This window comes from Ursus arctos, unplaced genomic scaffold, assembly GCF_023065955.2.
Source record: "Ursus arctos isolate Adak ecotype North America unplaced genomic scaffold, UrsArc2.0 scaffold_27, whole genome shotgun sequence".
In the NCBI taxonomy this organism is placed as follows: Eukaryota; Metazoa; Chordata; class Mammalia; order Carnivora; family Ursidae; genus Ursus; species Ursus arctos.
In genome coordinates, this window is record NW_026622952.1 from 34,541,114 (window position 1) to 34,564,309 (window position 23,196).

Consider the following 23,196-nt stretch of genomic DNA (forward strand, 5'->3'; position numbering starts at 1 on the left):
ACACATCCTGAAAATGGAGACCATGTTTTACAAAGAGATAAACTAAATCACATCAAATTACTGAGGACTTAGAGGCCAAAAATAGGATTAGAGGTGGATGGCTTAAATCTTATTGACGAGTACTGACATTTCCTCTCCAATATTCAGTCCTGAATCCTCAGCTCTCCACAGACTTTCAGATGGATGACACCCCATCATATACATTTGCAGTCCTGGCCTCTTGTTTGCGCTTGAATCCTGACCTTTCACTTTCTGTTGTTGAGTATCTCTAATTTCTAGAAACAACCTCCATATCAGATCCCCCTTTGGACTTCCTCATTTATTTCACTACTTGAGTCTCTCTTGAAGGCCTAAAATCTTGGACTCATACCAGACTCCTCCTTCTGGTCTACTCACTGTGCCCTTCTTAATCTAATCAGCAGCAAATTCTTGCTAGATCATTTCTTTTCATCCCCCCTGCCTTATTTCTAATGCAGACCTTTATCTCTCTCATACCTATACTATCACGCCAGCCTCCTAACTCCATGGCTCCAGCCAGTCTTGGGCTCTTTCGGGCCAGATTCGTCTTTGAGCTTTGCACATCCGTTTCCTTGCACAAGCACGCCCTGCCCAGCCAGGCCATTCTGGGGTCATGTCTGTGCTCATTCCTACCCCATCCCCTTTCTTTAATGATCATTTTCCTCATGCATACTTCTTTGATGGGACCCCCCCCCCCCAGCCCCCACTCTCTATAAAAACTCCCTTACTTTACTGAGAACTCAAGAGAGTTCTTCCTCTGACACTAAGAAAGCATACAGGATACTGTGTTGTTCTTTACGTTTTATGATTGGCCCCACCTCCCGCGAAGTTAGCAAGCATCTTTTTGCACCTTGCTTTTTTCACTTAATGTATCTTGGACATCTTTTTTTTTTTTTTTAATCAGCACATATATGTTTATCTAATGCTCTTTACTTTATTTTTAGGTAGGCTCCATGCCCAACTTGGGGCTTGAACTCACGACCTTGAGACTGAGTGTCCATGCTCTACGTCCTGAGTCACCTCTTTAAATGCCTGCTGAGTATGGGAGTTCGATAACTCATTTAATCAGTCCCCTGCTCTGGACACTGGTGGCTTCTCCGGTTTTGTTATCATCAGACATGCTGCCATGAACATCCTTGTGTATCCTGAGGAGCTTTCAGAGCCACAGGTAAAATTGCAGCCCTGGGATTGCTGGATTACAAGCATATATATTTTAAATTTGGATTGATATAACTAATTATCTTTTGAAATAATCGGCACCCTCTATACTTCCATTTCCGATATCACCAATTTTCCTGCCACCTAGGATTCAGACATTGACAGTGGGGGTTTTGTTTTAATAGTGACTCATCCCCTCAGACTATTAGGACCAGGGAGAATGCAAAGCCAGGAGAAAAGGGAAAGGAAGTCCAGAGAACAGACTCTTGTGTGGCTGGCGTAGAGTTCCTTCGACTGGGGAAATCAGCCATCCAGGACAGCAGACTGCACCATCTTTCTTTGCCAATGACCAACTGGAGCTAAATGAAATCTAAATGTATCCATTTATAAAAGAGGGATAATCTTTATACTTATTTCCTTGTTATGGATGTGACTATCAATAAGATAAAATTTCATTGTCTTAACTATTAGGAATTCTCTGGAAAGGTGGTACTGTAGGGTAAGTACGGGAACTCAGAACCGCAGAGTTCAAACCCGATCAAAGACACAAAAGAGGTAGCACAGTGACTTGCTTGATCTTAACTGCTTTTGTGTGACCAAATGTTTCCTGTGCCAACCAGCGGGAGAGAAGAAGTGAGCTTGTCTCTTAATTGCTTTAGAGTTTTTGTTTATCTATTTAGCACCCCTTTTTGAAGTCCCAGGATTTATGGAACAATAAATGCCATTTACTGCTGTGTGCTATTTTGGAATCCCCATCAGTTTTAGGAGTCTGGGTAAAAATATTTATCTGAAAGCTTATCAAATTTGAAATTGTAGCAAGAAGTATTTTACAGTAATTCATCCCAGTGAAACAAATTAAATTGTGGCAACAGTGAAGTTTTTTTTAATAGGAGGATGCAGACATTTTCATATATGTTTCCTAATGGGTGGGTGGGGAGCCTGGGAGGAAGGTCAAAACAAGAATGATTTGGTTGGGTTGCTAAATGATGGTTTGTTTTTTTTTTTAGTTTTATTTATTCATTTTAAAGAGAGAGAGTGAGTGAGAGAGAGAGAGAGATGACACAAGCGGGGGGGGGGGGGGAGGGGCAGAGGGAGAGGGACAAGCAGACTCCCCACTAAGCAGGGCTGGATCCCAGAACCATGGGATCATGACCTGAGCCACAGGCAGCCGCTTAACCAACTGAGCCACCCAGGTGCCGCTGAATGATGTTATTAGTTTACTCTAACACAAATTTTGGCCATGCAAGTGAGCCAGCTTAGAGCAGTCCGAAACGAAGCACCTCACTTTAATAGTGTGTGAGATTAGTTTTAGACAGGTCTCATTTTTTTCCATATCATTCAGAAGTCCAGCCTTAAGATTACCCACCAGGAGGTCACATGTCCCATCTCATTGGGAACTAGAGAAGCTTACCTTGTGTGATCATGTCTTGAGGAATGGAGCCGGGTAGAACAAGGGACCAGGAGGTGGGGGCTGCTCTTTGCTAAGGGCAAGCTTAGTTTCCAGGGTGTAAAAAAGGAAGACCTAGAAGGACAAAGGGACTGACTTCGTGGGGTGACTCCCTTCCCCACCTCCTGCTCCCTCTGGTTTGTTCCTCCTGAGGACTGAACTCCCCAGAGTTTCTGGTGCTTTGAAGTTTCTGTTCCAAGAAACCGACTACTCCAAGTGCACATAGAGCTTCTAAGACTCTCGCCCAAGAAGGCAAGTCCAGTCCCGGCCATGAAGCTGTTCCAAGCTCGGCCCTCCGCCCTTACTCTTCAGAACCTCCCTTCCTCCTCCACCTTTGAGATTAACCACAGATGCCCCGATGGCCTGGGGATCCAAATCGTCCGCGCCCCACCCCCCCTCCGGGGCAGCAGCTACCCAAAACCGCGCTGCGCTGCACAGTAGTGAATCCCAAGTCACCTGACTCCCTTAAGGGTCTGTGAATCCAGGGGGAGAGACGACTTTGTTCCAAACCCTCTGAAAGTCCCTGTCCAGCGCACAAGGTGGGAAAGTCATTATGCATTAGCCGGCAGGATTAAGCGAATTCACACCAAAAGGTGAATGCGCTCCGGGCCTTGTGCGGGCATTTTACTTTAAAAGCTTTTTGTAACCCGGAGGAATATGAATAGGGGACGGTGTAGACCAGGCTGGAGAGGAGTTTTGGAACTGGGAGGCTCCCTCCACTGAATGCCCTGTGCCTGGGCCCTGCCAGTCCTATTGCTCAGGCACTGTGCTACCCGGAGCCCAAGGTCCAGCCCCTTCTCAGTGTCCACCAGGAAGCAGTAGCGGATGAATAAAGAAATGCTTGTGGACTAAGGAGAGATCCACATTCAATTTAAGACGCAATCCAGGGCCTAGGAAAGCCTGGCCTCTGGGCCGCCGTGGGGTCCCTCCAGCGTGGTCGCCCACACCTTCTTGGCCACAGCAGGGCTCGGAGTGGGGGACTTCCCGCGGCGGGGGCTGGGCGGAAGGGACTGGTTTCAGGATTAGTGCACGTCCAGCTGTCCTAAACCCCCACAACCGAGGCCGGCGGCGGCAGAGGGTCCCCGGTGGCTGGCCCGGCGCCCCAACCCCCCCGGGTGGAGCGACTCGACCCGGCGGGAGGCTCGGGTGCCTTCTAGTCGGTGGCCCACGCGGCGGGCGGAGGTGGGGGGGGGCGGGTAGTCGCTTCCCAGGCTCAGGCTGGAGTTTCCCCCGCAGGCCACTGGGGCAGGCGCGTCTCGGCGCTCTGGGACCGCTGGACCCGCCTTCGCTTTCCGCCCCGAGGCCCGTGGCCTCTGGGCTGAGGTCATGGAGGGCCAGGCGCCCTGCAGAGGCCCCGGGGGCGACACCGCCCCGGACACGCCACGGACACGCTTCTAAGCGTTTGCAGGGCTTTTCACACTTTCCCACCGCCCCGAACCGCCCTCGGGTTCCCAAGTAGCTCAGGGCGCGGCGTGAGGGAGCCTTTTGTGCCCTCGCTGTTTGCTGGGACTTTTTCTTCCGAAGAGAGCTTCCCCCACCCCTTTCCTCTCGCAAGTCTTGTGGTTTCCCTAGAAGTCGGCAAGAAGTTGAGAAGGTTGAGGAGCTCTCTCTAGCTCTTTCCTGTCCTGAAACTCTAAAAACCCGAGGCGTTCGGCCGCGGGGAGATATCTGGGGTCAAGGGGAGGGAGCGAAGGGTGCATTTTTTTCGCCCTCCTTCCTCCCACCTGGTCCCTCAGCAACTCTCCTCCGCCCCCGCCCCGGGCTCGGCCCTGCGCCCCGGCTTTTGCAGCCCGCCCCGGGAGCTGCAGGGTTAAGCTCTGGAATGTGGCGGCGAGGAATGTGCATGCAGATGAGCCCTGCGAGGGGAGGGGTGGGCGGGGGCGGGGCGCATGCTAATCGCACGCAAATGAGGAGGCCCGTCGCCACCGCGGCCGCCGCTCCACCGAGCTTCCCGGATCCGAGCCCAGACGGCGGCGGCTCGGGCAGCCTGGGCGCCGCGACCCTCGGCGGCCACAGGGGGACGGGGAGGAGGAGGAGGAAGAGGCGGAGGCAGCAGCTACAGCCGCGAGGAGGAGGAGGAGGAGGGTTCGCTCGCCAGCTCCGACGCAGACATGGTGGACTGATCCCCGGCGGCTCGGAGAGCAGGGTTTCCTGAGGCGCCCCCCGCGCGTGGCCCCTCCGCGCCCCGCGCTCCGCAGCCCCTAGCCGGCGCCCGCGTCGGGTGCGGCGGCCGGGCCGGGCAGTCGCGTTTCCGCCGCGTCCCGCGCCCGGTCCCTATGGAGGCGCCGCTCGCCGGCGAGGCCGCCGACCATGCCTAGGAGGGCCGGGAGCGGGCAGCTGCCGCTACCCCGGGGCTGGGAGGAAGCCAGGGACTACGACGGCAAGGTCTTCTACATCGACCACAACACCAGGAGGACCAGCTGGATCGACCCCCGGGACAGGTGGGCGGCCGGGCAGCGGGTGGGCGCGGGGACCCGCCTCAGAAGCGCGGCGGCTGCTGTTGTCCGGGAGATCCGGCCGATCGGCGGCGCCCGCGGCGCTGGGGGCGTGGGGCGTCGGGCGTCGCCGGCCCCGGGGTGCCGGGAGGGGTCTCGGGAAGGAGGTTCGGGACCGTCAGCTGGTGAGGAGCCCGGGAGGGGTCGGTTGGAGCCGCCCCTTCCAGGGCCTCTTTGCCCGCTCCCTTCCCGACGTCCCCTGGGACCTTTAGACGCTCGCGGCCGGGAGGGAAGGGTGGAATTGGCGCCCCGGGCTGGCACTTGGTGTCCCGTTAAGGGACCCCGAGGTGCCACCTGAGCCTTGCTGCGAGCTCGCCTCTGCCTAAAGTGGGCCAGATAGGAGCTGGAGGGTAGCTTGGCCTTTGGGAGGCGGGGACGGGCCGGGAACCTCCCGGAGAAGGCCTAAGTGCAGGGTGGGGAACCAGCCGACCAAGCCACCTGTGGCAGCTCTCTGGCCGTCCTTGGCTGCCAGCCTTGACTGCAAGGTCTTGACGGGGCGCGCCACCGGTTAGGCGGGAGGTCCTGGGCATGGAGGGGAGGGGGTTCCAGGCACCCTTCCTCGCCCGGCCCTGGCTGTGGGTGTTATTAGCTTTGCCCCTCAGAGTTTAGAAACTCTATTTTTTTTTTGGGGGGGGGGGTTGATCTACTGCTTACTGTTAAGTCTTCACCTGAAAACTTGAACTGAGTCCTAGATCTTGAAAAGGCAAATTCTGTTTTGAAGAAAGAACATAGAAAAAAGACTTGAGGTTAGCATGATTTCTTGTAGTTTTTAGCACACACTTTTTAGTCCTGCTCGGAGGTAAAGTGGAGAAGTATAACCAAATCATCATCTCAGAAGTTGAGGAGCTGAAGTTTCTCTGAATGTTCACAAATGTTGGTCCTCTATCCCATCTGTCTTGTTACCTTTAAAAGGAAATTTTTCTGAAAATTAGACGTATTATAAGAATAATAGAAGATATTCCTAATTGTAAATTTGTAAATTGGCTGTTAAGGAGGTGTTCCTACTTGTAAGTTAGGGGTTTATAACCTTTTAGGTGCTTCCATTACCCCTTTTCTAAATTTGATGTTGAAATAGTTTCGTACTTTATGTTCTCGGTTAACTTTTATCTTAATATTGCTTTTGAAAGTTATTAAAGAGTAATTATAAGAAAGTCATAAATGACATTATAAATTTATGGAACAATCCTTATTAAATTATCCATGAAGGTATCAGTTTAGGTTTCCCTTCTGAAATGAGAAAAGGCACCTGTGCTGAGGTTCTCTCTTGCTACAGCCTGGCTGCCTGTTGCTGGCCTGATGAAAGTTATGACAAGCATCACACCTTCACAGTTTCTCCAGACATATTAGTTGTTGTCATAAACTTCACGCTCCAGGTCAGTTATTTGACTTATGCCCTTGCACTTGAAACTGTTTAACAGATAGTAAATGTCAGTGATGGTGGTGTGCACCCAGCAGTGACTTCTCAGGCACCTGTATAAATATTTGACTTTTACAGTTATGTAGTATTTCTGCTTTCTCATGTTTGGAGTTTCAGGTTCTTGAAATTGCAGTGAATTCTTGAAATTTTTAGCCATTACAGATTATCTTCATTTTGCATGTTCAATTATATCGTCTCATTTGTATTTACCAACAAAGATTATAAGAATATGTAATGCCTGGGTAAAGTAAATAGAAAGTGAAGTAAGATATGACTTGGCTTATCCATATCACTACTTAAACAAGTTAAGCATGACTTTTATTTTAAACTGTTAATGGATTAACAATTATTATGAACTCTGTTTTCAGGAAACTGGGTAACCAATTCATTTGATGTGGATAAACAGTTTTGACTAAGATGACTTGTTACTTTTCCAGTTTTCTTTGAAGCAGTTAGATCTTTAAGTATTTGGAAATAGAAATTTGGTTATAAACATTTCTGGATCTCACTATGATTTTTAAAAAATTCTGAGATCAGGGTCATTGCTGACTTAGTTTAAATTTGATTGTGTTTTCTTCTAGGGCAATGAAGTGACTGTAAGTCTTGCTAAATTGTGTGAGAGGATATTTGGAACAACTATGAACTCTAGTCAATTTTGTTAGACACTTAGCAAACATATGGAAAGAGAGATGTTACACAGGCCAATTGGAGTGTGCCTATGCTTCTGCAGGATCAAATTACAAATCCTGGAAGAAAACTGTCTTGATAAACTGTGGGTATGCAGTACTTTTGAACTTTTAAAGTCAGTTAATTAAGATGGTCATGATGACTTACCCAGTTATATTTATGTTAAGAAAAATTCTGACAGTCTATCAGAATTGGTGAAGTATTTCTGATTGTATAGATACATATGCAGATTTAGTGGCGGGGTGGGGGGGAAGGCTGGAGGCTTTTACAAGAACATAATTTTGTTCAAGAAGTAGTGATTTTAAAATACTGAAGTATTAAAATACTTTTAAGCTTTTGGAGGTAGATGACATAATGCAAACTTTGCTGGGACATGATTCAAGCTTTTATTGCCCTACCACTTACTAACTGAGTAAGCTTAGCTGAGTTTGTGAGGCCCTCTAAACCTTCATTTTCAACTCTGAAATGAAGATCATACCATGTACTTCACAGGGCTGGTTAGGGGTCCATAATTAGGGCCCAGCCAAATAGTAGTCGTGGTGGTGGTGTCATTCTCCTTTAGGAACTGTGTAGTAGTTCGGGTTACCCCTGGAAACAGTGGGTATACTGGCACCTATTTATTCAGTGTTTATTGCGTGACAGTCACTGTGCTAAGCTTTTTCACTGTGCTCTCATTCTGTTCTTCCAGTAGTCCGATGAGGTAGTGCTGTTATTATCTTCCAGTTACAGGTGAGGAAATGGAGTCACAGAGACATTGCCATTGCTGTTAAAAGTGGCCAAGATTTGAAGTCAGATCGTTTGACTCTAGAGCCTGTGTCCTGTGTCATTCCTTTAGACCGCTGGAACACCTGGACATGCTCAGGGGCATTTGGGTGGAGGAGAATCTCTTTGTCTAGTGTTGATTTTTCAGGCTGATTGACCGGACTTTATTGGTCTCCAAAGGTTCCTGTTCACTTTCTCTGATTCTTAGATCCCCGAGTTAGCCACATGGTTCATGGTTCATGAATGCCTTGGGAGTAGCGTTGGAGGCCCACGAGATTGACCCCGTTGAACAACAGCGCAGGGCCAGGTGGAACTTGGAAATTCAGTGTACTCTTGGGCACGTTAGAAATTCTACTTGGATATAATAAAAAATCATTAAAAAAATAAAAAATAATAAAAAAAAAAAGAAATTCTACTTGGGGAAGAGTTAAGGACTCTGTCTTGTTCCTGAATAGATTACAGTTTTACTGTAATGGGCTTGACTTTGCCGTCCTCCTCCCCCCTCACCAATCCTGAGGAAATCTCCCTGTCCACGATTCCTTGCCTCCCGCTCCCACCCCGCAGCGGGTTAACTGTTACTTTGCAGGTCTGCTCCCTCCCTCACCTCTTATTTTGCCCACCATGGACACCCTTTGACCACAGCAGTTGGCGTTTATGGCGGCCCATAGGTCGTGGCCAAATGGTGTGGTGCTTAAAAAACACCCCCTACATTAAACATAAGAGAAGAAGGTGGGATGGATTCATTGCCTCTGAGAGGAATAGGGGGCTAAGGTGGGCAGGCCTCAGAATCTGGGTGAGTGGTTATACAAACTCTCAGTAGAATTCTGCTCATTTTCTGTCCTTGGATTGAATGTTACCCTGAGATATGATAGTTTTGTCTAGTTGAATGTAAAAGATTTACCACCACACAAAAACTTGCTGATAGACATAATCTTTGGTTTATGGCTAGCATCAGATATTGAGTGAACTGTGTGCTTTCTAATTGAAGGGCAGAAGTTCTGGGGGTGGGGTGGGAAGGGTGACAGGAGGAAGAGGATGTCAGCTGCGTATCCTTGATGGCTGAGCTAACTCTTGGCTCTTTACACCCAGTTTATGGCATGTGATTAGGATCTGAGGAACTCTGTATTGTCTTTCTTTCAAAGTCAAAGCAAGTAATTTTGCTAAGCCTACTGCTAGAGTGTAAATTCCTCAAGAGACCGAATTGGTTATCACTGCTTTCCGTGTCCTTTGTGGATGGTAGGTGTTAAATGAATGTTGGTTAGGTCAATTAATGAAGAAAGTTGTTAAGTTAATGAAAGAATGCTAGTTGAGCTACTCTTTTCCAGTTCCTTATTGTTTTTTTTTTAAACCCCAACATTTTTTTTTTTAAACATTTTATTTATTTATTTGACAGAGAGAGACAGCCAGCGAGAGAGGGAACACAGCAGGGGGAGTGGGAGAGGAAGAAGCAGGCTCATAGCAGAAGAGCCTGATGTGGGGCTCGATCCCATAACGCTGTGATCACGCCCTGAGCCAAAGGCAGACGCCTAACGACTGAGCCACCCAGGCGCCCCTCCAGTTCCTTATTGTTAACACTTTCGAAAAATATATCCATAACCACCACCAACCAGAGACAATTGATTTTCCAGTTAGATTAAAAATAATGAGAGAATTAATCTGCTCCATTTTGACTAATAATATAAATATGGGAATTATAAGAGCAAAGAAAACACAAAATAAGCCCTTATGGTCTTAATCACAACTGCCATTGTCATAGATTGCTGGAAATATTCCTCTCCGGCCCGCTGAGGTTTGGGTGCCAAGTGGTTACTGTGACTTATTTGAGTGATTATGGCTTTTGAAGTGTGGAGACGTTGTTAAAGAAGGTGGTGGTGGTTGTTGTTGTTAATTACTCTGGGAAGCACTAATTTAAACTCAGCTGTGCTGTATTCCAAAAATTCCCAAGGAAGTATTTCATGTTTCCAACACAGTTGCTATAACGCTTGCAGGAGGAAGCGGGAGTTGCCTAGTACAGGACGAAGATTTCCTCCGTGACTTTACACAGCCCGTGGCTGGCAGTGTAGTTTTGTTGGAAGACTTGGGGCAGCACTTGCTTTTTTAGGAAAGACTATTGTTTATAAATAAGTACATTTGTTTTTCTTTTAGCTGCACATCACTGAATTGTGAGTTACCTAGTCGGCGAGTTACCTAGTCTTACCAAAGAAACCTGTGGCGCGGCCCCTCAGCACGCCGGTACCGAGGTCTCCTGTAGGGAAGCCGGGCGCAGCCTGGCAAGAGCCTGCCCCGCCCGCCCTGGGACTTGGAGATGTTGCCTCGGCGACGGCACGGGCTTGCTTCTCTGGAGTAGAGTCCGTAGGAGAAGGATGCCGCCATGCAAGGGGGGCACGGCCAGCTTGGTTTTGCTGCTGTGGGCGTTGTTGGGAGTGAGAGGAAACAGGGCGAGTCTAATACAGTGTACGTTCCCTGAGACAGAGCCTGCGCCTGTCGAGGCTCTGGCCCTATGAACTTGATGAAAATTGGTTGACCTGTTTTCTTGGTAGAATTTTGGACTAACGTCTTCATTTCTGAAGCTCCCGTTATTGGAAAAATTGTCACGAAAGTATAGAGACTAGGAAAGGGGTTTTTGAAGACAACCGTGTGTATGTAAGTTATGGATTAAAAATGATTTACCTGATATATAGACCCACTCTCTTCAGTGGCCTTTTTTTCAGTTATTATTTTATTTTTATTGAGATAAAAAAATCACATAAAATTCATCATTTTAACCGTTTTAAAGTACCATTTAGTGGTTTTTAGTATATTCGCAATGTCGTGCAACCGTAACCATTAAGTAATGCTTGAACATTTTTATGACCTCAGAAAGAAACGCTGTGCCCACTGAGAGAGCTCACCTTCCATTCTTTCCCCACCCCTGCTGCCTTTGGCAACCACTAATCTACTTTCTGTCTTCATGGGTGTCCCTTTTCTGGACGTTTCATATAAATGGAATCATACAATATGTGTCCTTTGCGTCTGGCTTCTTTTATTTCGCACAGTGTTTTCAGGTTTCACCCATGTTGTAGCAGGTGACAGGACGTCATTCCTTTTTATGCCTTTGAATAGTATTCTGTTGTATGGATATACCGTATACATTTCGTTTATCCATTCATCGGTTGATGGGCATTTGGGTTGCTTCCACCTTTTGGCTGTTACGAATAATGCTGCTATGAGCATTCATGTATAATTTTTGTATGAATATATGTTTTCAGTTCTCTTGGGTAGATCCCTAAAAGTGGAACTGCTACATCATATGGGAATTCTGTGTTTAAGTTTTTGAGGCTCTGCCAAGCCATTTTCCATTCCCACCAGCAGTGTCCAAGGGTTCTAGTTTCTCCACATTCTCACTGACACTTGTTTTCTGTTTGTTTTGTTTTAAGCATTTCTCCTGGGCACGAGGTGGTATCTGACTGCGGTTTGGATTTGTGTTTCCCTCTGCAGAGTGTTTTGCTAGCCTTATGGTGACCCAAGCTTCCCGCCTTTACTCTGTCTAGCCTTTTAGCCCTTCCCGCTCTCCCTACCTTTTTTGTGTCCTCTAGCTTATTACGGGACCAGGAAAAAGTTAGCTAAGAGACATCGGTTCTTTTTAGTCTCATATCGCTCTTCCCTTTCTCTGCTGTCTCACCGCTTTAAATCAGTGTAACACTGAAGTTGAGGATATAGGCTCTTCCCAGTTTTTACTGTGCCAGCCCTCGCCAAGTGCCCTGGGCTCTGGGAGGCACAAGGAAGAACAGGATTCCACCCCAGCTCAGGTTGCTTATGGTTTAGTTTGCATAATCACCACTTAAAAAGTGGAAGAAAATTTCGGTATCGTCCATTGTCCATTACATTTTCTTTAGATGTCGTGTTAATTCAGCAGTGAGAGGAATTAAAAGTAGAAGACAGTGGTGCCAAAAAACATACTAATTTTTGTCTTCATCCCAAATACGATATATTTTAAGAGGCCTAGATGTAAATCATGGAAATAATGAATTATAATGTATATGTATATGTATATGTATATAACCAGCTCATTAAATATGATTTGATGTTTGAAAGTTTTTAGTTTAGTAATAGATGGTAAGGATCAAGTTCATTTTTATTAATTGTTTAAAAAAAAAGACAGTTGGAAGAAAGCTGGCAGACACTGCCTTGGTCAGGTGATCAAGGTAAACAGCAACAGTGATAACGCACGTGGATGTCCCCTTGATGTAATGTGATGACAGTGACACTTTTTCTGTCGTCTTCCTCCCCCCAAACTATTATGACCCCAATCTAATCATGAGAAAAACATCCACCAAATCTCGGTAGAGGGACATTGTACAAAATATCTGACCCGTACTCTTTAAAACTGTCATGATCCTCAGAAACAAGGAAGTCTGAGAAACAGTCATAGCCAAGAGGAGCCCAGGGAGACATGAGGACTAAATGTGATATGGTATCCTGGAAAGGATCCTGGACAGAAGAAGGACATTAGGTACAAGCTAAGGAAATCTGAAAAAAGTATGGATTGTAGTTAACATAATATATCGTTCCTGGTTCATTCATTCTAATAAACATAATATCCTGATAGGGAAAGCGGAGTGTGGGATATATATATATGGAAACTCTGTACTAAGTACATTTTTTCTGTAAATCTGAAACTCTTCCCCCAAAATAGTTGATTTTAAAAAGATTACAAAGAAACCCCAAAAAACCAGCAACACACAAAACAGTTGGAAGTGTTTTTCTTTAGTCAGAATGTGACTGTGCTATGTAATTCCGGCTTTTTTGGTATACTTGAAAAGCAAGGGTGAGCAAACTGTGGCCCAGGGGCCAAATCCCAGCCTGCAGCCTTGTTTCTATATAACCCTCCAGCTAAGAATGGCTTTTACATCATTAGGGGTTGTAAACAAACAAATAAAAACAAAGAAAAACATGCGACAGATTATATATTATAAGCCCACAAAGCTTACAATATTTACTCTGACCCTTTACAGAAACATTTTGCCAACCTCTGATATAAAGTGAGATGACAAAGTCTTTTATATATAAAATATATATATATTTATTTTATATAAAATAAACATTTAGAAGAAATATTGATCTTCTGTGCTAAAATGGTATGTTTATCCGTCATCGCTGGTCATTTCTTTCACAAGTAACGTGGGCTCTAGGCAGCACGTAGTGTCACGATGGTCAGACATGGATGCTGAGTTTGAGGAGCTGCTGTGCTGAGCTCACTGTTCTCTTCTAATGAAATGCAGCATGCCGCATGAAGTGTTCCACACCCATTCTTCCCAGGGGTAGCTGGCATTGTAGGTAGGGACTGAGCAAAACAGGCAATAATGAACTTGCCGAGAGATCACAGTCGTTTACAGTTGACTATTGGAGGTGTAAATACAGTGATCGGTTTTGATGGCTGGAAACGCTGATTTTCCTGCGGTAGATGACGGTGTCTATAAAATCACCAAGTCGGTGATGGTCATCAAGTTGAAAATGAGTCCACGTAGTCTCTTTATAAGGTGCCTGTCACAGCCACGGGTGTTCCAAGGATGCTGTGAAAGGCTAAGACTGTACTACTCTGTGAAGAATTTCTCCTCTATTGTTAGCCCCAATGCCAGTAAAGAAATCATAGTTGTGGGGCCCCTGGGTGGCTCAGTCGGTTGAGCAGTGAACTGTTGGTTTCAGCTCAGATCCTGGCCTCAGGGTCCTGGGACGGAGGCCTTTGTCAGGGTCCACACTCAGCTGGGAGTCCGCTTGAGGTTCTCTCTCTGCCTCTGCCCCTCCGCTTGTGCGCACGCTCTCTCTCAAGATAAATGGATACAACTTTAAAAAAACGAAAAGAAGAAGGAAAGAACTCCTGGTTCCCAGGGGCCAGTGGCGAGCAGCACTGAAAGTGGGGCCCCTGGAAAGTGGGGCATGGTGGGGTAACAGAGCTCAGCTTTGGGGACCCTGCTTTCACCTGTGTGACACTGGAGGAGTCGAGGTGGTCCCAACAGAGAATTGGACCAGAGGTGTACATTTAACCTACTTTGGCGGTGGGGTAGGGAATTGAAAGGATGTAGACATTATCTCGATTATCAAAATAGCGACTGACTTTTAGCTAAAGAGGGTCCCTGCTGTTTCCGTAAAAAGGAGTGTGTCGGGACCCGGCAGGCAGAGGGGCTTTCCTTTGGCGTGACTGTTGGTGCTTCTGCCCGTGCTGCGTTTCCAGCGTGGCCGTGGCCGTTGTGGTCACTAGCTCTGACCATGAATGTGAGTGCCGACAGCAGTAGGAAACACTGACGGACAGCGATTTGTGCCCTGCACTCCTGATTAAGCTTCTGTCTCCGTGCTAGACTGTGGAATGCGTTGTGTACTTTACTGACATTGCTCCATTTTACGAGAAGGTAATTTTATTAAGTGGCACTGATACTCAGTAAAGTTTAAAGCATGGGAGACACAACGTTTACTGCAAAAGATGGCAAGAGCACACAGTTTCACGCAGCGCAAAACTTCATTCTGCGGTTTTCCTTAGTGTTATGGTTTTTCATAGAGATACGTTGAAATGCCAGTCTTCTTTTTTTTTCCCCTTTGAAATTGTGACAGTGAATGCATGTGTGGAATCCATAATGTACATGATATCCCTGGGTTGTCAGTTTTGTCCACTTACAGGTCTAGGTGTGTTCATTTCTGGCTGGTCAGTAGTTCTGTCTGTGCGTTGTGTTCTTTCACTTTTTGCTGATTATCAGGGTGTGTGAACTTGTTAGGGGTTTACTTTCTCCCCTGATTGTCTCCCTTCCCCCCTCTCTGCTAAGTGGCGTGGCTCATGACATTTCTCTTAGGACGTATAACTATAAACTGGTATTTAACTTGGCTGAACATTAATGCCCTGGTTTGCTGTTGCAGATCCAAAGGCTATAGGGCTGACTTGATTGTCTGATAGCCCTTTCAGATTCCCCGCAAAGGTACGCCTTTAGATGTGTATAGATGCATTCTTGAGAGATTTCCTAATGTCTCATATGTAGGAGCATCTGTGTGTCTGCATCCCTAATGTGCTCATAAAATTGATTCCAAGTCAGTTGAGGAGGGAGACCTGCTTTGCATGCGCACCATTCCTTTGTGCTGTCTGCTTAGACTGCCTGTCCCCATGGGGCACTTAAGAACACTGCAGAGCCCCATACCCATATAAATGAAATGTAAGTATTTAAAGGACCTTTGCCTTCTTCCAGAAGCCTCCATAATGTGTCCCCAGCCTATTCTTACTGACTTGACCCCCTAGCCACTCACTCATTCATTTGTTCAACCCTTCATCAAAGATGTGCTGAAGATACTATATGCCTAACATATATCTTGGGGACATGGCATTGAATGGAATAGGCAAGGTCCTTACGTCCATGGATTTTTCTATTCTTGTTTAGGGATGACGGATTACAAAGGCAGTAGTGAAGTGTGTTTTGATGAAAATAAACAAAGTGATGTAATAAATGGTGTCAGTGGAAGCTAGTTTGGGTGTGGTGGTAAGGAAAGGCCTTTCTGAGGAGCTGACTTTTATTTTTATTTTTATTTATTTTTTTAATTTTTTTTATTATATGTTAGTCACCATACAGTACATCCCTGGTTTTTGATGTAAAGTTCGATGATTCATTAGTTGCATATAACACCCAGTGCACCATGCAATACGTGCCCTCCTTACTACCCATCACCAGTCTATCCCATTCCCCCACCCCCTCCCCTCTGAAGCCCTCAGTTTGTTTCTCAGAGTCCATAGTCTCTCATGCTTCATTCCCCCTTCTGATTACCCCTCCTTTCTTTATCCCTTTCTTCTCCTACTGATCTTCCTAGTTCTTATGTTCCATAGATGAGAGAAATCATATGATAATCGTCTTTCTCTGCTTGACTTATTTCACTTAGCATTATCTCCTCCAGTGCCGTCCATGTTGCAGCAAATGTTGAGAAATCATTCTTTTTGATAGCTGAGTAATATTCCATTGTATATATGGACCACAACTTCTTAATCCAGTCATCTGTTGAAGGGCACCTCGGCTCCTTCCACGATTTAGCTATTGTGGACAGAGCTGCTATGAACATTGGGGTGCATATGGCCCTTCTCTTCACTATGTCTGTATCTTTGCGGTAAATACCCAGTAGTGCAATGGCTGGATCATAGGGTAGCTCAATTTTTAACTTTTTAAGGGACCTCCACACTGTTTTCCAGAGTGGCTGTACCAACTTGCATTCCCACCAACAATGTAGGAAGGATCCCCTTTCTTGAGGAGCTGACTTTTAACTGAGACATCAGGATAAGAAAGAGCCATCCATGTGAAGCCCTGGGATAGTCCAGGCAGAGGAAAAGGCGAGGTGGGAGCCCTAGTCCTGCTCTGTCCGATGTGAAAGCTGCTAGGAGTATGTGGCTATTTAAATTGATCAAAATTAAATAAAGTTAAAAATCTCCTTTGTCAGTCTTGTTAGCCACAAGCTGAGTGCCCAGGAGCCACATGTGCAGGTATAGAACATTTCCATCAGTGCAGAAAGTTCTCCGGGACCACGCTGTCCTAAAGCACTAAGGAGGTTGGTAATGTTCAAGGAGCTGAATGGCAGGCTGCGTGACCACAGTGTAGAGACACAGTGGGACAAGTGTCTTGTGAGATGAGGCAGAGACGTCAAAAGGGTCTGACCAGGTATGCCTTGTAGACATCAACATTTTAAGGGCATTTGGGAACCACTGGACAAGTTTTAAGTTGAATGGAGGAATAGAGGGGTGTGTGTGTGTGTGTGTGTGTGTGTGTGTGTGTGTTCCCACTATCTTTCCATAAAGGGAACATTTCTTTGTAAGACCTTATCCATTTTTAACGAGCCATCACTGATCTGTGGAGAAGGAGTGGTAGAAGCCATTGCAATGAGATAATCTAGGTGAGAAACCATTAGATCTTTTTTTTTTTTTAAATTTTATTTATTTATGTGACAGAGAGAGAGACAGCCAGCGAGAGAGGGAACACAAGCAGGGGGAGTGGGAGAGGAAGAAGCAGGCTCATAGCGGAGGAGCCTGATGTGGGGCTCGATCCCAGAACGCCAGGATCACGCCCTGAGCCAAAGGCAGACGCTTAACGACTGAGCCACCCAGGCGCCCCAGAAACCATTAGATCTTGAACTAGAATGATGGCTTTGGCAATGGAGAGCAGTGAATGGATTGGGATGTTTTTTAGGTAAAAGGGAAAGAACTTGCTTGTGCTCTGACTATGTGAGTAATGAAGAAGAGAGGAACAAGGATTTGCTGGTATACAATTGGGGAAAGACCAAGGGAGAAATATGGTTGGTTGGTGTGCAGCTGGATCAGTCATCCAGAGTTGAGGTCTGAGATGCCTACTGTGACATACACGTGGAGATAGCCCATGGTGGCCAGATATAGAATCTGCAGTTTGGAAGACAACTCAGAGCTTGAGATAGTAAATTTGGGTATATGTAGGTAGTATGTTGAAGTGGTGGGATGGGATAAGATCCCTGGGAGAGAAGGAAAAGAAGAGGTCCCAGGATGAAGTACAGGCCTGAGGCTCAATACACTTATTTTTTTGGTTTGTGAAACCTCGTTCCAGAGAAGATAGTTTACTTATTCTCGTTGGAACATTCCTTAAACTTTGCAGTGTGCTAGAGGTGATGGCGACAAAGATCGCGGTGTGTTGTATTTCTGTGTCTGGTTCTGTGGGAGCTCTTAATGAGTATTTATTGGATCAGTGAAACCTTTGATAAGGTACCATTATTGCCCCCATTTTAGGAAACTGAGGCCTAACGCATTAAGTGACTTGTCTCAGGCACAAAGCTGGGAGGGAAGCAGTGGTGGCAGAACTCGACCACGTCTCTCTGACTTCAGAACTGTGCATTTAACTACGTACTGCCTCTAACAACTGCTAGGAAGAGCCCGGGGCCTCCTATTTGGGGTTGGAAGGCATAGCCGGTACATAGCGAAGTTGTAACAGTTGGAGCTTCCCGTAACAACTTAGCCACATGTAAGCTGCCAGTGCCTTAATCCTTAATCCTGTATGTGTACTGTCTTTTCACTCTTCAAATTGAACTACTGCATTTTCAGAATTTATGTTTTATTTTCCCGGACAAGGTGGTAGGCTCTGTTTGGTTAAGTCCCGTATGCTGTTACTGGTGTCCCTCAGAGGACACCCAGCACAGTGTCTTGTGCGTGAATGGTTCTCAAGTACAGCTGAGTTGATTCTGTCGCTTCTGCCTTACTCCAGTGCTTTAAGGTCTTTCAGAGGCTGAGATCCCATATGCTGTAAATCCTCTTTATCCTTGTCTTCTGGTTCTAAAAACCCTTTGACCTTGTACCACAGTCTACTCGCAATGCAGTCTTCTGTGGGACTGTCACCTTCCCAAATGTGCCCTGCACACCTGCACCCCTCCAGGTGAACTGATCATTAAGAGTGGAGAATTTTCAGCATAAAGCTGAGTCCCAGCGCTTCCAGATTCTTTCCTAGAGCTCTCTCTTCTTCATGGATTTAAACCCCGATGGGTGATCCATTGTCTGAAAATACCGTGGCTTTACCACAAGTGTGTAAATTACAGACCTTGATTGGAATTATTTTTTACTTCGACTCTTGTAGTTGAGTGTAAGTCTTGGGGGCACAGTCATCTCCTTCTGTAAGTTGCCATGTTACATTCTGCTGTACACTGCTTAGATTTGGATTCAAGCGCTAGGCTTTCTAGGTGGGAAGTGATAGAAACTAAGAGGGAGTGTGGTGTGTTTTTGCTTTACTTATGCCATGACACTTACCTGGAGGCATACCAGCTGTCACTAAAACGGTGGTTGGAGAGGACCCACGCAACGCGTATAGTCTTTCGCCCTGTCACAAGTTGCTGCACTTTTGTCTTTGTGAGAGCTAAACAGTATATTGTGTATCTGCTTTTGTCTGGAAATCCAGTATTCTTACATTTCTACTTTTGACTTGGTTTGAGGTCCAAGTTTGTGAATTTTAATTAAATGCTTAGATTATGCATGGTTTGTTCCTGTGTTGCTATGAGCAACAGTTGTTAAAGTTAACCTTCCCCTTTTTAAAGAAATGTGGACAAATAAATACATGAATTTTAACAGGTTAAAGAAAGGTCATCATGTAGTGTTGAGAATGGTCTGCTTATAAACTAAATTGTTACTATGACCATGATTATCACGGAGAAGGGAAGAATGCAGTAGAAGTGAATAATCATCCGACACATGGACAAAACATTCCTAAAATACTATTCAAATGAGGAAAGACTTTACGGGGCTGCAGCCGAGTAGCCAAGCGTTGAGGCCTTTTAGTCGGTGGCCATCTGACTGCGTTTACTGTTGTGGCTGAAAAGAAGCAGTGTGTAGTGGTTTGCATAGAAAAACCATGACTTATCTGAAATTTCCCAACTTTCTTCTTTCTTTCTTTTAAATCTTGCCTCTCATCTCCCCACACCACACTTTATCTCATTCTTAAAGACTTCTTTTGTCCTGATAGTTTTTGTTTCATTGCTCACCACCCTACTTCAGCCTAAACTTTACTGACTCCTGGTGATTGCTTGGACTTGCTATTTGATTCCGTTGTGTGATTTTTGATTATACTCCTTTGTGCTGTTTAAACTAGCAGTGTTTACCTAAATTAGTGGTGGGAGCAAAGGACTCAGGTTGGCCCATTTGAATGAAAATCAGGAGCGTTGCCCTGGCCCCGAGGAGAGCCTGCTGAATAAATCCATTTCCCTGAGCTCACGCTCCAGAAGGGCGCTAGGAATTTGGCCGGACTGGGAAGCCAGGTCCCCGGTTAGAGGCAGGAGGGCTGGGAATGGCCGGGTTAGGGATTTATAGTGATAATGTAATTAATTCTCTCTCTTGGAGAATCCAGGACTCAGGGAAGAGACGCCCTTTGTCCTCCTCCTACTTTCTTGCCTCTGCCCCATTCCGCTCCTGAGAACGAACCCCGGAGCGCCAATCCTTTACACGGTTTGCAGGAAGAAAACATAACTTTCTCCTTCAAGATTTCAGCACCTCCTGCGGAGCTCTCCGCCTTTAGGAGAGGGTGTCTGACCCCTCTTCACGCTAGCGTCTTTGTAGCTGTGCACTTCGTCTGTTGGAAAAGTGGTTTCTTTTTTAAACCAAAGTATTATTTTTTAATTCTGAAGATTAAATTGGATATTTTTTAAATTTTATTATTTTTATTTTTGGTTAAGGTACCAGTTTTTCAAGCACAGAGTGTTAGAATGCTAATTTTATACTATGTTCTGGGATAAGAGTTGGAATTGAAAATGAGCATGTAAGTGTTTGAGAAGGATGTTCATTTAACCCATGCCTCTTGTATGAGAAGTTCATTTCCTTTCCACTGTTGTCAATTCTTGTTCCAAGATCTGTCTTTAATTCCTGGATTCTTTCTTCTGATATTCATCCACAGTGATAATTATATAGTTCTTAAACAATCTATCCAAAGAACTTGAATTTATTTGTTGGTGGGTTTTTGAAGAAAGTCACAATGGAAATGGAAATCATCCAAACATCTGATTTCATCAAAATATTGGCGGTGATGTCCTATTTGTGGAGATGAATAGTTCCCTTTGCAAGTATAGAAAGAATGTTTTTACTACTTTAAGATTAACTCCTTCTAAGTTAATTAATAATTTCAGGACTAAAAGAAAACAGGTAAGCTGGTTTTCCTTTTCTGGCCTTGTAGAGGAAAATGAAGAATCAGTTGGAAAACCAGTTATTTTAGAATTTTCAAGGTTATAAGGTCAGCTGCCTGAAAGGGTGTGTGTCTACATTTTATTGAAAAATACCTTATTCATATTGACTAATCATGGTACATAGAAATGAATTACTGTGGTTTGATAAAGACATGAGGGTGCTGAGATACAAAAATCTCTACTGTGGTCCCATTTGAGTTAAAGCACACACACGCTCCTATACACACCTACATTCTGATACTCGTCCACTGGAGTGGTTTTGAGCAAGGAACCTCTATTGGCAGTTACTTCTGGGGAATAAGACTGTGGTTGGGGAAAAGACTTATATTTTCTGCAATTACTTCCAGGCCACTTTTAATATTATGTACATAACTTACTACTTAGTGAAATAAAGCTCTTTACAGAGAAGAAAAAGTTCAAATATTTTATATTTGTAACTAAAGAGTATTTGTTAAAATCATAATATCCCTAAATTTCCATTCATATTTAATATTGTATAATTTTTACCTTGTCTGAATTTTGAAGGAAATTCTCTTAAATTCCTCTGGTATAAGATGGATGGAATAGGGGCACCTGGGTGGCGCAGTCGTTAAGCGTCTGCCTTCGGCTCAGGGCGTGATCCTGGCGTTCTGGGATCAAGCCCCACATCGGGCTTCTCCGTTAGGAGCCTGCTTCTTCCTCTCCCACTCCCCTGCTGTGTGCCTCTCTCGCTGGCTGTCTCTGTCAAATAAATAATATCTTTAAAAAAAAAAAGATGGATGGAATAAATAAAACACATTTATTAATTTATTAGTGTTATTTATTAATGTCATTAAAACTAACATTGTGGAGGAAAACAGTTTAATTGTTGATATGTATAATTTTTGCTGATGATTGTTTCCCAAATACAGAGGTAGAAAAAAGTCTATAATCTGTTGGTTGTCAATGGAGAGAACATTTCTAATATCCACATTTTTAGTTTTGCCAGGTAAAATAGTTTAAGTATTATCCAGTTATCTGATTTAGTTAGAAAATTAAGTTTAAAAAGTTACATTGTTGGGGTGCCTGGGTGACTCTGTCAGTTAAATGTCTGCCTTTGGCTCAGGTCGTAATCCTGGAGTCCCAGCAGGATCAAGCCCAGCGTTGGGCTCCCTGCTCAGCCGGGAGCCTTCTTCTCCCTCTGCTCCTCTCCTGCGACTTGTATTTTCTCTCTTTCTCTCTCTCAAATAAATAAATAAAAATCTTATTAAAAATAAAAAAAGGCACAACATTTTATGCAGTTAACATCATCTAAACATGAGGTATCTTTCTTCTGTTTCAGTGAGGACTATTCAAAGGCAGTTGGCAAACTGTGGCCTGGAGGCCAGATTCTGCCCACACCTGGTTTTTTAATGACCTGTGACCTAATCAAGGATTTTACATTTTTAAATGGTTGAAACAAAATCAAAAGAAGACTATTTCGTGACATGAAAATTATATAAAATTGAAACTTTTGTGTCCGTAGTTCAGTTTCATTGGAACACAGCCACACTCATCAGTGGACATACTGTCTACCTTCAGACTGTAAAGGCAGAGTTGAGAAGGGAGATGGGGACTCTGTGTTCCCAAAGGCTAAAACATTTATTACCTGAGCTTTTTTACAAAAAGTTGGCTCAGCCCTCAAATATGATGATAACAAGAGAAAGTAGGGATGCATTTCTTTGTAGAAAACTGTTGATTACATTGAGTCTTCTTTTTTCTTTTTTTTAAGATTTTATTTATTTATTTATTTGACAGAAAGAGACAGCCAGTGAGAGAGGGAACACTAGCAGGGGGAGTGGGAGAGGAAGAAGCAGGCTTCCCGTGGAGGAGCCTGATGTGGGGCTCGATCCCAGGACCTCGGGATCATGCCCCGAGCTGAAGGCAGACGCTTCACGACTGAGCCACCCAGGCGCCCTGCGTTGAGTCTTCTTGATAAATCATTTAACTCAATAATTAGGCCTGACTGTAGCATCTGTACTGGATCTGTGCCTGTGTGTGCCTGTGTGTGTGTGTGTGTGTGTGTGTGTGTGTGTGTAAACCAACTCACCTCCTTTTCTTCTCTTTTGCTTACTTGACTTAAATTTCATTTTGCTGTGTTGCATTTTTGTAAGCCACCATCAACTGAGTTCTTAGAATTGGTAATCGTAATACTATCCCAATTATTTACTGAGGGCCTTTTATGTGCTAGAAGCATGGTAGGTGTGCTAAGTGTATTCTCTCAGTTAATTATCATAGCTTTTTAAAAAAAAGTTGTGGTCAGAAACACATAAAATTTACCATCTAAACCATTTTTTAGTGTACAGTACACTAGTATTAACCACATGTACATTGTTGTTGTGTCACAGATCTCGAACTTTTTCGTCTTGCAAAACTGAAGTTATATCCATTGAATAGCTCTTCTGTTCCTCTCCCCCACGGCTGACAAGCCCACTCTTGTGTCAGTTTCGAGGAGTTGGACTTAGATACCTCATCAAAGTGGAATCATGGAGTCCTTATCTATTTGTGACTCGTGTAGTTCACTTAGCACAATGTCCTCG

At 44.9% G+C, this 23,196-nt stretch overlaps 1 protein-coding gene across 2 annotated transcripts in view; it reads left to right on the top strand.

Moving 5' to 3' along the window:
- Window positions 1–4,550: 4,550 nt before the first annotated feature.
- WWC2 (WW and C2 domain containing 2) overlaps window positions 4,551–23,196 on the top strand; it is a 201,601-nt gene continuing 182,955 nt past the window's right edge. For both annotated transcript variants that reach the window (XM_057303533.1, XM_026508558.4), the window contains exon 1: window positions 4,551–5,064. In XM_057303533.1, coding sequence (XP_057159516.1) covers window positions 4,934–5,064 — 131 coding nt within the window. In that variant the 5' untranslated portion in view covers window positions 4,551–4,933. The remainder of the gene's footprint in view (window positions 5,065–23,196) is intronic.